Consider the following 11997-nt stretch of genomic DNA (forward strand, 5'->3'; position numbering starts at 1 on the left):
CTCGCTGATGATTCTCCTTCTGCGCAGACTCAGAAGCTTAAAGTTCGGGAGGGTAGACAGGAGCAGCTGCGGAGCTGTCACGTGGACCCAGTCTCTATTTATAGACCAGCCATCCCCTCTACCCAGACAGTCCAATAGCAGCAAGAGCTCGCCCGCAAGAGGGCGGGACCAGCTTCAGAATCCGAGCGACAGGCACCAATGGAATTTGAGCAAGGGCGGGCCTGTTTTATTGTGACGTGTGAAGGGAGTGGCCACAGCCCCTTAGTCAGTGCGCGAAGGGGCGTGGCGAGTCTGATCCCGTAGGCAGTCGCGAGCATGCGTTGTGGGGGCGGGGCAGGGTGGGGAGGGGCGTTGCGTCACGGAAGGCAGCAGCCAGTAGATGGTCGTTGTTGTGCCGCCGGGGGCGTGGTCATGTAGATGCAGCGGGGGTGGGCGGCCCAATGGGCGGGCGCCTATGCAGATGAGACGGTGACAGCCCGGGCAGCGGGCGGGCGGGCTGCTGGGGCGGGGAGGTGGGACCGGCGAGAGGGGCGGCCGTGGGGCCCGGCCGGGCTGGGGCGGGGGGCCGCAGCCATGATCCGGGCCTTCTCGTTCCCGGTGAGCCCGGAGCGGGGTCGGCTGCGGGGATGGTTGGAAGGCAGCCTGGCCGGGCTCTGCGAGTTGCATTGGCTCCGAGAGAGGCAGGAGTACCGCGTGCAGCAGGCGCTGCGGCTGGCCCAGCCCGGGATGGGGGGCGCCGAAGCCGAGGACGAGGAGGACGCCGAGGAGGACGAGGATGCGGCAGCGGCACGCAGGGCCGCGGCAGCCCTGGAGGAGCAGCTGGTGAGGGGTCGCCTGTCCGTGCGTCCATCCGTGCATCCCTCCCTCCCCCATCCGTTCCCCCACCTCCCTGTCTGTGTGTCGGTCTGTCCGTCTCGATAGTGTACGCGCAGGACACCGATCCTAGGGTTGAGGAAAAGGCAAGGGAAAAGGACGAGAGATAAGACTGGAGACCTGGCCTCCCCCACCCCCAAATCGAGCTGATGGGGAGGATGCACGGCCTCCACTAGACCCTCCGCATGGACCCTGTTAACCATCCTGGACGCCTAGTGTGTGTCAAGCTCAACACTCCGGTTCTTACAATCTTCCCATCTCATGAGGGGTTTAGAGTCCCCATTTTACAGAGGAAGAAACTGAGGCTTAGAGACAGGAAGAGACTCACCCAAGGTCACACAGCCGGCATTCAAACATAGACTCCCTCTGGGCCCCGCTACCCAGGCTCCATCTTCCCTTAAGTCCCCGGGGTGCTTGGAGATCCCTGGAGGGGGCGGGATGGGGGAAGGGGAATCTTCTGGCCTCTGGAGGGAGGGACCCACTGGCTCACAGTCCCTGAAGACCCTCGGAGGCATTTTGATCCACCCGATGACACTTCTTTCTTCTACTTGGTCCCATGCCTCAGTAACATAAGGAGAGGCCAGGTGAAAGTGGCTGGGGGTGGGGGGCAGCATCTGACTCTGGGGCGGTCTAATGATGACTTTCAGATTGCAAAGGCCCCAGCTCTATCTCCCTCCCTATGTCACTGCTCGAGTCTGGAGACCCTTTCCGGGTGTCCCTCCCATCTTTCTATACCACAGCATCTGTTTCCTTTTCTTAACCCTGTCCCTGACTCGGGTCTTCCTAGACCTGCTTAGCTTCCAGAACCAGGGGATATCATATATGGGGCGGTAGTCTGGCTCTAGTCTCTCAATGCTTTCCCCTACCTCACTGTCTCCGTTTCTCTTCCCTTCCCCCAGCCCACTCCCCTGGCCCATCTCGGTCTCTAAGCCTCCGTGTGTGTACATGTGTGTGGTCAGAGCTTCCCGTTTAGGGAAACTTGAGCCGAGGCTGTGGGGGTGGGGAGGGGGCTCTGGCTGTTGTTGACCTCGGCTGCCCCCTCCCCAGATGGGAAGTGGGGAAAGGGGCTGAGGCCAGACGCCCAGCCCCACCCCCACCGGCCTGACCGTGCAGGGAGTGGGACCTTACATTCTTCTCGAAGCAGAAACAGCTGTGCGAGGCCCCGCCCCCTCCCAAAGTTACGGACGTCGGGGGGAGCTTCAGTCGCTCCCCCCACCCCAAGCTGCCTGGGCTTTGCCAGACCCCACCATCCAACTAGGAGAGGGAGGGAGACGGCACTACAGCATCCCAGTAGTAGCTGGTCTCTCCCTCCTCACTCTGCCCCTCACCTTCTGTGTGTTTGCCTTTCTGCCCCACTTCTCACTGCTCATTCCTCCCTGCTGTCATGAGGTGGTGATGGAAGAGAGGACCGTCCCCTCACACTCCACCCCTTCTCCACTGTCAGCAATCAAGGCTCGACCCAGCCTCAAAGAGGAGGCGGTAGCGGACTGGGACAGAAGCCTGGCTAATGGGGGAGTAGGAAAGCGCTAAATATAAACATCTCCGTGTCGAGGGTCCCTGGGTCCTTCTGAAGAGGGAATGGGGCCACCTCTGATCCCAGAACCCCCGCCTTATGAGACAACCTACATCTCCATCCATCTCTCAGAAACGCGCTCCCTTTGAAGCAAGAAAAACCGAAGTTAGACTCGGTAACTCTGCTAGACGTGATGTGGGATGTCAAATAAAGAGTAGAGGTATTTCAGAAAAGAGAAGCGTGGATGTTGTGTGTGGAGGGGCTCTATTTGCTCCTGGAAAGGAAAAAAGATATGGGGAAGTTTGGGCAAAGGAGTCTCTTAAAGATGAAGGAATTCAGGTTGTCTGTTCCCCAACTTTTGACTCTTCCCTCTAGTGGAAAAACTGAAATGAGAGTTGTGGAATTTATCCCCCATTCATCATTTTACATATATTATTAATTATGCAAGTGGTATTTGAAATTATTCCTGCTAGGATACTGAGCTTTCTTGTGACAAGGTAAGCTAGCATTAATGAAGCACAAAGAACTGCTCTTTGAATTCATTTTAGCCCTTCCAGCGAGCTTATGAAAGACCTGGTTATATGATGCCCGTCTTTCAGATGAGGAAAGAGAAGACCAGAGAGGTCAAGACATCTACCTAAGGTCTTACAGCTGCACAGTGGAACAGATGAGTTTGAATCTTGGCCACTGGGTACCAAGTCACACCTTAAATAGCATTAGCCTGTACAGGGCCCCTCATCTCTCCTTTGATTCCCTATGTTAAGAAGGCCACTATCATTTGACCTTGGCTTGAGTCCATTCTGATGGTTTGCATGGCAGGAAAGAAATGAAGAGAACCCAGCAAAGCTTTGCTTTTTTATTTACCAGTACAGGGGCTGGAACTAAGGGTTAGGAGCAGCCTAGGCAAGTGCTGTATCCCTGAGCCACACCCCAGCCCCTCACTGGGGGATTCTAGGCAGGGGCTCTACCACTGAGCCACACCCCCAGCCCCTCACTGGGGGATTCTAGGCAGGGGCTGTACCACTGAGGAATGTCCCCACTCCCCCTATTTTTGTTTGTTTGCTTTTAGTTTAGTTTTGGTTTGGTTCAGATTTTGAGACAAGGTCTATGTGGCCCTGGTTGATCCCTGTGAGATTCATCTGCCTCTACTACCCTGTCTAGCCCTAGCCCTCTTTTTGAGACTGGACTCCTATACAGGCTTTGAACTTCGTATACTCCTGTCTCTGCCTCCCAGAGCACTGAAGTATCTCAAACCCCACCCTTGGCCTGCCTCATAAAATTCCAGTTTCTTGGGTGAGATCCCAAGGCTTTACTCTTGGTCTTCAAGACAAGCTGTCAAGCTGGGACTCAATAACTTTGGTTTTTACAGACCCTCCAGGTTTTGTTAGGCTTAAAATACCCTTGTTGACTCCCACCAGCAGTGGCATGCATATAGGATGGTGGCCCCCATAAGATTTTGTCATCACTGTGTGTAGTAGTGCTTCTCCCTCCCTCCCTCCCTCCCTCCCTCCCTCCCTCCCTCTCTCCCTCTCTCTTTCTCTTTCTTGTTTTTTCAAGACAGGGTTTTGCTGTAGTTTTGGAGCCTGTCCTGGAACTAGCTCTTGTAGACCAGGCTGGTCTCGAACTCACAGAGATCCGCCTGCCTCTGCCTCCCAAGTGCTGGGATTAAAGGCGTGCGCCACCACTGCCGTGCATGCATGCTTCTCTTATGAGCACTTGAGAGCATTTGGGAGGTGATGGCAGGAAGACTGGGAGTCAGCCAAGTCTACCCGAGACACTCTCCAAACCCAAAAAGGATGGCCGCCTGGTGGCATTGTATGCAATGCCCCTCTTATGATGAAGTCACAGGATGACACATTTCTCGGAATGTGTCCCTGTGATCTTGATTCTGACTTTCTCAGTCCCATGCACGTTGCTTCTTCTGTTCCGTACTGTGTCTTAGTGACAGCTCCGCAGAAAATCTGCCTTCCTCCATCTTAACAGCTGTATAGTATTCCACTGTGGTCCTAAGTGCTAAGTCCAAGGGAGAAGAGTGTGCTGTGAACAAAACAGTCAGAAACCTCTGCCCTCGTGAGAAGTCACTTCCTAGTGAGAGAGGTAAACAAGTGATAGCTGGGTGGCGGTGGCGGCGGCGGCAGCGGCACACGCCTTTAATCCCAGCACTTGGGAAGCAGAGGCGGGCAGATTTCTGTGAGTTTGAGGCCAGCCTGGTCTACAAGAGCTTGTTCCAGGACAGGCCCCAAAGCTACAGCAAAACCCTGTCTCAAAAAACTAAAACAACAACAACAACAGAAAAAAAAAAAAAACAACAGGTGATACCCTTAAAATATTTTAATGTCAGAAGGCAGGAGAAAAGGCAGAGTGATAGGGTGCAGAGTGGCAAAAGAACTATCTAGCAAGGTGGGGGATGGGGGATCCCATTAAAAAAGAACGGGCATTAGGATAGGGTGGGGGCAGAAGTACAGAGCTCATGCTCCTGGTGGTAACTGGGGTCGTGTAGCCAACTGGTCTGGTCCACTAGGGACCTACATAGGCCATTGATGGCAGACTGTGGCTTTTTTTCCCCCTCACAGAAACTTCCCGATACTGTGTGCATGGGCTTCTGTTTTAGGTTTTGCTTAAAGTTGATTGATTGGGCTATGGGCATCTGCACATACCCAGAGTAGAAGCCTCCCACTGGAGGCTTTGTTGACACAGACAGGGCCACATGGGGCTTCTGTTCAGGGAGGGGAGGAGGGCAGACCTGGAGGAGTCAAGGGCGGGGAGGGTTGCGGGGGGGGGGGGGGGGTGGGGGGGGGGGGGCTGTGGCTACTGCCCAGAGCCGGGCCAGTCTTTCTGCCCTAAATAGGCAGAGCTGGGTGCTGGCCCCGCCCTCACGCCACGGCCAGACAAGCCGCCTTTGTCTGAGGGTCAACCGTCTGCCCCGGCAGCCTGCTACCTCTGGTCTCTGGTCTCACTCAGTGTCTTGTGAGACATTCCCTGGCCCTGCCTTGCTGCCTTTCAAAAGAAGATGAAATCCTGGAGAAGACGGGGTCTTGTTGTCCAGGCTGCCCTCAGACTCACCAGGTAGTCAAGGATGGCTGTGAACTTCTTATCCTCCTGCCTCAAATGAGAGCAGGGACCACAGGTCTGTGTCACCATCCCAGTTTTACACAAGACTAGGGACTAAACCCAGAGTTTCCCTGCTAGGCAATCACTCCGCCAACTCAGCCCATCCCCCACCACAGTCCTGAGGCTCTTGGTCTGGGATCACTGTTGTAGCTACCAGCAAGGCTAGCTTGCAGAACGACTTTCTTCCTGAAGGAAAGACACAAGGAAGTGTGTGGATTCTGCTGCGTCTTTTTCTGTTCTCTCTCTCTCTCTCTCTCTTTTTCTTGGCTTTTTGAGACAGGGTTTCTTTGTGTAGCCTTGGCTGTCCTAGGAGTAGCTCCGTAGACCAGGCTGGCCCTAGTGCTGGAATTAAAGGCATGCACCACCACTGCCCAGCCATGCTGCATGTATTTTCTGTGAGACAGCCAGTCTGCAGCAGGAAGCACTAAGAGGAGACTTCACAAGAACATAAGATTTCCATAAGGGGCCATGCCAGGGAGAAACTGAGGAGGAGGCAACCCCATGGCCACCCTTGGCTCTGCCCGCTCCTACATACCCCCTTTTAGCACTGAACTCTCCTACAAGACCTAAACCAGGCAGTGGTGGCACACGCCTTTAATCCCAGCACTTGGGAGGCAGAGACAGGCAGATCTCTGTGAGTTCCAGGCCAGCCTGGTGTACAAGAGCTAGTTCCAGGACAGCCAGGGCTGTTACATAGGGAAGCCCTGTCTTGGGGGGGAAAAAAACAAAAACAAAAACAAAAAGAAACTTGTCACAAAAAGTTACAGCCCAAGTGAAGTGGTTGCCGCCAGGAATACCCTACTCAGAAGGTGCAGGCAGGGAAGGTCATGAGTTCAAGTACACGTTCTTCTGCATGGCAAATTTGAGGCCAGCCTGGGCTATGTGTGAGTGAGGGGCTGGGGTAAGGCCAACCTGAGCTATGTGAAAGCTATGGACAGCTAGGAAGATGTCTCAGTTAGGTTCCTGCCACTCGGGCATGAAGATCTGAGTTTGAATCCCTGGTACCCACATAAGAAGCCAGATAAAAAGCTGGGTTAAGCTGAGATTCATAGTAGTACTGGAAAGGCTAAGAGGACTCATCAGAGTCAGGCTGGCTTAAGCAGGTGAGAACTTGCCTCAAAAAAAAAAAAAAAAAGGTAGAGAAGTCGGGCAGCACTCAGGAGACAGAAGCAGATAAACCTCTGAGTTCAAGGCCATGCCAGTCTGGAGTTCCAGGACAGCCAGGGCTACACACAGAAAACCTGTCTTGAAATGTCAATCAATCAATAAATTGATTAAATTAAAATACAGTGGAAGGGCTGGAGAGATGATTCTGTGGTTAAGAGCCCCTGCTGAGCAACTTGAGGACTAGAGTTCAAATCCCACTTCCACAGGTGAGCAGAGTGGTTCACATCTGCCTCTAACCTTAGCTCTGAAGAGGACAGAGATAGGAAAATCACTGGGAATTGAACTCCTGGTTCAGGCCAAGAGTGGTAGAGTACACTTGATGCCCCTCCTCTACCTCCACACTCAAGTACAGGTGCACATCATGCACAGACACACAGACACATGGGAACCAGATGGTGGTGTATACAAATTTAATCCCAGCACTTGGGAGGCAGAGACAGGAGGGTCTCTGAGTTCAAGGTCTGCCTGGTCTACATAGTGAGTTCCAGGGCAACCAGGACTACATACATAAAGAGACCCTGTCTCAAAAAATAATAATAATAAAATTAATAAAGACAAGCATGGTGGTGCCTTTAATCCCAGCCCTGGGGTTGAGGAGAGACAGAGGCAGGAGGACCTCTGAGAGTTAAAGGCCAGGCTGGTCTACATAGTGAGTTCCAGGACAGCCAGGGCTACATAGGAAGACTGTCTCAAAATACAAAAAGGCAAAACAAGGATGTGAAGTGAGACTGGAAGGGGAATTTTTTTTTTCTATTTATTTATTTATTTATTTATTTATTTATTTATGTATACAATATTCTGTCTGTATGCCTGAAGGCCAGAAGAGGGCACCAGACCTCATTACAAATGGTTTTGAGCCACCATGTGGTTGCCAGGAACCGAACTCAGGACCTTTGGAAGAACAGGCAATGCTCTTAACCACTGAGCCATCTCTCCAGCCCTGGAAGGGGAATATTTTTATAGGGGTTAGGGCGCTGTCCTCACAGATGGGGGCACAGCTGACAGAGAATGCACAAAAGATGGGTCCTTCTAATTGCTCAGCACACATAGTTGGGGCCACAGCATGAAGGCTGAATGTTAGATAGAAGGACTTCCTAACAGGAACAAGAGACAGAGCTGACATTTCCCAGCGGATCTCTGCCAGGAGCTTGTGAACAGCAGGCTGGTGGGCTCTGGAGTCTTCTGACCACTCTGTTCTTGTGCCTCAGGAGGCCCTGCCTGGGCTCATCTGGGACCTGGGCCAGCAGCTGGGAGACCTGAGTCTGGAGTCTGGGGGCTTGGACCAGGAGAGTGGACGCAGCTCAGGTGAGTATGGGGGCAGGGTGGGGTCTCTCCAGGAAGCCCCAGTCCTCCTTAGTGTCCTCTCAAGCAGTTCCCCCACCCCGCTCCCTAATTCATTCTGCTTCTCCCTGGAATCCAGGCTTCTATGAAGACCCCAGTTCTGCCGGAGGCCCAGATTCACCACCATCTACCTTCTGTGGGGACAGTGGCTTCTCCGGATCTGGCTCCTATGGACGCCTGGGTCCCTTGGACCCCCGGGGCATCTATGCCAGCGAGAGACCCAAGTCCCTAGGTAAGGTGGGTGAGGTGAGGCCCTGTGACAGTCAGAAGATGGCTTCCTGCATAAAAAAAGAAAGAAAAGAAATGGAAAAAAAAAAGAAAACAAGTCCACATTGCACTCCAAGTTCTGGCTGGGACCTTCCGTCTTGGTGTAGTCTTAACATCTCTTCCTTTCAGGCTTCTGTTTAGCTAATGGGGTCCTAAGAGTGTCTACATCAGCCAGGCATTTTGGTGTACGCCTTTAATCCTAGCACTTGGACAGGTCAGCACTTGGGAGGCAGAGGCAGGCATATCTCTGTGAGTTCAAGACCAGCCTAGCTACTGGGAAACTCTGTCTCAAAAAACCAAAATAAATAAATAAATAAATAAATAAAATAAAGTAAAAATTTTAAAAAAATTTAAAAAGTTTTTTAAAAAAAATTTAAAAAGTTCTAGTACTTGGGAGGCAGACAGACCTCTGAGAGTTTGAGGCCAGCCTGGTCTACATATCGAGTTCCAGGATAGTGAGAGTCCCTTTTTCCTTCCTTCCTTTCTTTTTCTTGTTTTTGAGACAGGGTCTCTCTATGTAGCCCTGTCTGGACTTGAACTTGCAGCAATTCTCCTGTGTCAGGATTAAGATGTGGGCCACCACACCAAATTTAATTATTATTGCTGTTTGTGTGAAGCAGGCTCTCATATAGCCCAGACTGGCCACTTACTCGCTATGTAGCTGAGAGTGACCTTAAATTCCTGATCCTTCTATCTCCATCTGCCCAGTGCTGAGTCTACAAGTTTGTGCCACTATGGCCATCTTGGGGTTTTTTTGGGGGGGGTTGGCGGGGCGAGGGTGTTTTGAGGTAGGGTCTCCTGTAGCTCAGGTGGCCACCAAAGTGTTAAGTAACTGAGAGTGACCTCCACCTCCTCAGTCCTGGGTGGATCACAGAGGTGCACCACCAAGACCATTATTCGTTTATCTATTTTACAACACTATTAATACATAGCTCAGGCTTGCTCGGAACTGGAGGCAATCCTCCTGCCTCAGCTGCTTCAGTTTTAGGCTTCTTAAGAAAGGCCTTTGAGTGCCCCACTCTTTCTCCCTCTGCCTCCCTCCCGCAGGTGACGCCAGTCCCAGCGCTCCAGAGTCGGTGGGGGCCCGGGCTGCTGTGCCTCGTTCCTTCTCAGCTCCCTACCCGACAGCAGCAGGCGCAGAGGCCTGCTCCTCCGCTGAGCGGCGTGCGCGCGCGGGGCCCTTCCTGATGCCCAGCCCACTGCACGCTGTGGCACTGCGCAGCCCACGGCCAAGCGGACGTGCGCCCTGTGGCTCCCCCGACGGGGCGGCCCGTCGGCCCCTGGACGGCTACATCTCGGCGCTCCTGCGCAGGCGCCGCCGCCGGGGGGCGGGCCAACCGCGTACGAGTCCCGGGGGCGCGGACGGGGGCACGCGGCGTCAGAACGGCGCGCGCCCGCGGCCGCCCGAAGCGTCCCCGCCCCCCGGAGGCGCGCGACCCGCGCGGGAGCCGTCGACGGAGCGCGCCTGGGCCACGGCGTGGGAGGCGGAGGTTGTACCCGAACCCGTGCCTCCAGTTGCCGCGTCGCCGCCCTCCAGCCCGGCTGAGGGTCGCCTCGTAAAGGCACAGTACATCCCGGGCGCGCCTGCAGCCTCCAGGGGCCTCCCGGGCCGCGCCGCACGCCGCCGGGCTCCGCCGCTCACGCGAGGTCGCAGCGTGGAGCAGTCCCCGCCCAGGGAGAGGCCACGTGCTGCGGGCCGACGGGGCCGTCTGGCAGAGCCGTCGGGGCGTCGGGGATCACCGAGGGCGAGGAAAGCAGCGCGCTCGCAGTCCGAGACCAGTCTGCTGGGCCGCGCGCACGCCGCTCCGCCGCCCAAGTACCCCACGGCCGAGCGAGACGAGCCCCGGCCGCCCCGACCCCGGCGCGGTCCCGCACCCACACCGACCGTCCAGGCCTGCCGTCGGTGGCGCTCCACCGCAGAGATCGATGCGCCTGACAGCCGACGCGCACGAGCCCGCGTGCCCGCGCAGCGCGGCCCCGTGCCCTCGCCGTCCGCGCCCTCGCGTCGGCTACTGTATGGCTGCGCGGGCAGCGACTCCGAGTGCTCAGCCGCAGGGAGGCCGGTGCCCCTGGGTCGTCGGATTCCGTCGGCGTGCGGCCCGGGAGGTTATGGCGAGAGCGAGTCGAGCGCCAGCGAGGGCGAGTCGCCTGCCTTCAGCTCTGCCTCCAGCGACTCCGACGGCAGTGGAGGCCTCGTGTGGCCTCAGCAGCTGGTGGCGGCCGCCGGGGCCTCGCCATCGGGGCCCGGGGGTGCGGCAGGTGTTGCGACCCCCGCGGGCCCCGCCAAGGTCTTCGTGAAGATCAAGGCATCGCACGCGCTGAAGAAAAAGATCCTGCGTTTCAGATCGGGTTCTCTGAAGGTCATGACGACTGTGTGAGTTGGGGGGTGCATGGGCTTGGGATCCACCTCCATGGCCTCTTCACCCCCACACTTCTCATCCTCAACCCCCTCCACGCCCACCTTCCAAAGACCAACGGTTTTCTCTGCTTCCAAAGACCCTCCTCAGTCTCTTCCCGCCATCCATAGCCGTCCTGGGAAGGCTGCTCCTCTCCCCACACTGAGAGGAGCCCAGATTGTCCGAGTATACAGCTGGTTTTCAAAGTCTTGGACCAGGAAGTGCCCTCCGTGGGCCTCACTCTCCCCATCTGTACAATGGATGTCCGTGTATGCAAAAGAAGTAATTCGGTTCGGGTTCCCCACCCAGTTTTCGTTCAGAGGTTTAGTCTGTTCCCTCTCCATTGCTCTCACATGGCTTTCTCATTCCTCTTTTCCTTGCCCAGACAGGGCTCCCTTCTCATTCACAAAGTGCCCCTCCATGTCCCTGGACCCTTAGGATATGCCCTGGGGCCCCGGTCAGAGACTCTGACTCAGGTTATGCCTGCAGAGTGCCCTGGAAGAAGTGGCACGGTTTTAGGGGCCTTGAGGGTCAAATAGGAGTTGCCAACACCTGGAAAGGACTCTTTCTGCTCCATCCCTGGACATTTATGGAGGATTGGGAGGTTAGAGAGAGGAAGGAAGATGGTTTCAATCTCGTGCCTCTCCCCACGGGGGGTGGGGAAAGCTGAATGACCCTCAGCTGTTCCAATCCAGTGGGTTTTTTTTTATTTGTTTTTTGATTTAAAAAGAAATTACTGTATTTATTATGACAATGGTGACTCCCCGGTGCATGGGGGGCCAGATTCTGTGTGTTTCTCTAACCTCTTTGTAAATAAATGCACAATGTTACATATTCCCTGGATTTTTGTTCCCTGTTAAAATGAGAGATGTGACCTTTTTCTTTCCAGCCAGAGTCCCTGGAGCATCTTCAGTCTGCTGTGGAACCAGCAACATGCGTATTCTAGGGCCAGGTCTCCGGTGACTGACCTCTGAGTTATACTTGGACATCGTTATATTTTCATAAAAATGGCAAGTCGTGGAGGGCAGGGCTGAGACGATGGCGTCTCGGGTGTGAGGACCTGAGTTCAGGTCTTTAGAACCCATGGAAAGCCCCACGGAAGTCCCAGTCTGTAGAGTGACCCCAGTGCTCAAAGCCTGCCACACTGGTGTGTGCGGTGGCACAGACGAGCAAGGTAGAAGCCAAGGGCTGACATGCTAGATTGTCCTCCAGCCTCCATGCTTGCAGCATTGCTTGTGCGTACTTCACACACACACACAGTTAAAAAGCAGTCATCAGGGGGCTGGGGAGCTGGCTGCTCTACAAGCATGAGGACCTGAGTTTGGATCA

At 54.9% G+C, this 11997-nt stretch overlaps 1 protein-coding gene across 1 annotated transcript; it reads left to right on the forward strand.

Annotated features, from left to right (window-relative positions):
- Positions 1-476: 476 nt before the first annotated feature.
- On the forward strand, positions 477-11502 carry Dact3 (dishevelled binding antagonist of beta catenin 3). Its single transcript, XM_041654674.1, has 4 exons — positions 477-822; positions 7873-7969; positions 8085-8237; positions 9320-11502. The coding sequence occupies exons 1-4, from the start codon at positions 574-576 to the stop codon at positions 10648-10650; spliced, it is 1830 nt and encodes a 609-aa protein (XP_041510608.1). The 5' UTR covers positions 477-573; the 3' UTR covers positions 10651-11502.
- Positions 11503-11997: the final 495 nt, after the last annotated feature.

This window comes from Microtus oregoni, unplaced genomic scaffold (genome assembly GCF_018167655.1).
Source record: "Microtus oregoni isolate MIOR12 unplaced genomic scaffold, Mior012 000006F_ref0000085, whole genome shotgun sequence".
Lineage (NCBI taxonomy): Eukaryota > Metazoa > Chordata > Mammalia > Rodentia > Cricetidae > Microtus > Microtus oregoni.

What these genes read in the sequence shown, in the direction of transcription:
- Dact3 (XM_041654674.1), top strand. Translation starts at nt 574, where the DNA reads ATGATCCGGGCCTTCTCGTTCCCGGTGAGCCCGGAGCGGGGTCGGCTG. An exon ending in GGAGAGTGGACGCAGCTCAG is followed by an intron (nt 7,970 to 8,084) that starts GTGAGTATGGGG and finishes CCTGGAATCCAG; the next exon opens with GCTTCTATGAAGACCCCAGT. An exon ending in CGAGAGACCCAAGTCCCTAG is followed by an intron (nt 8,238 to 9,319) that starts GTAAGGTGGGTG and finishes TCCCTCCCGCAG; the next exon opens with GTGACGCCAGTCCCAGCGCT.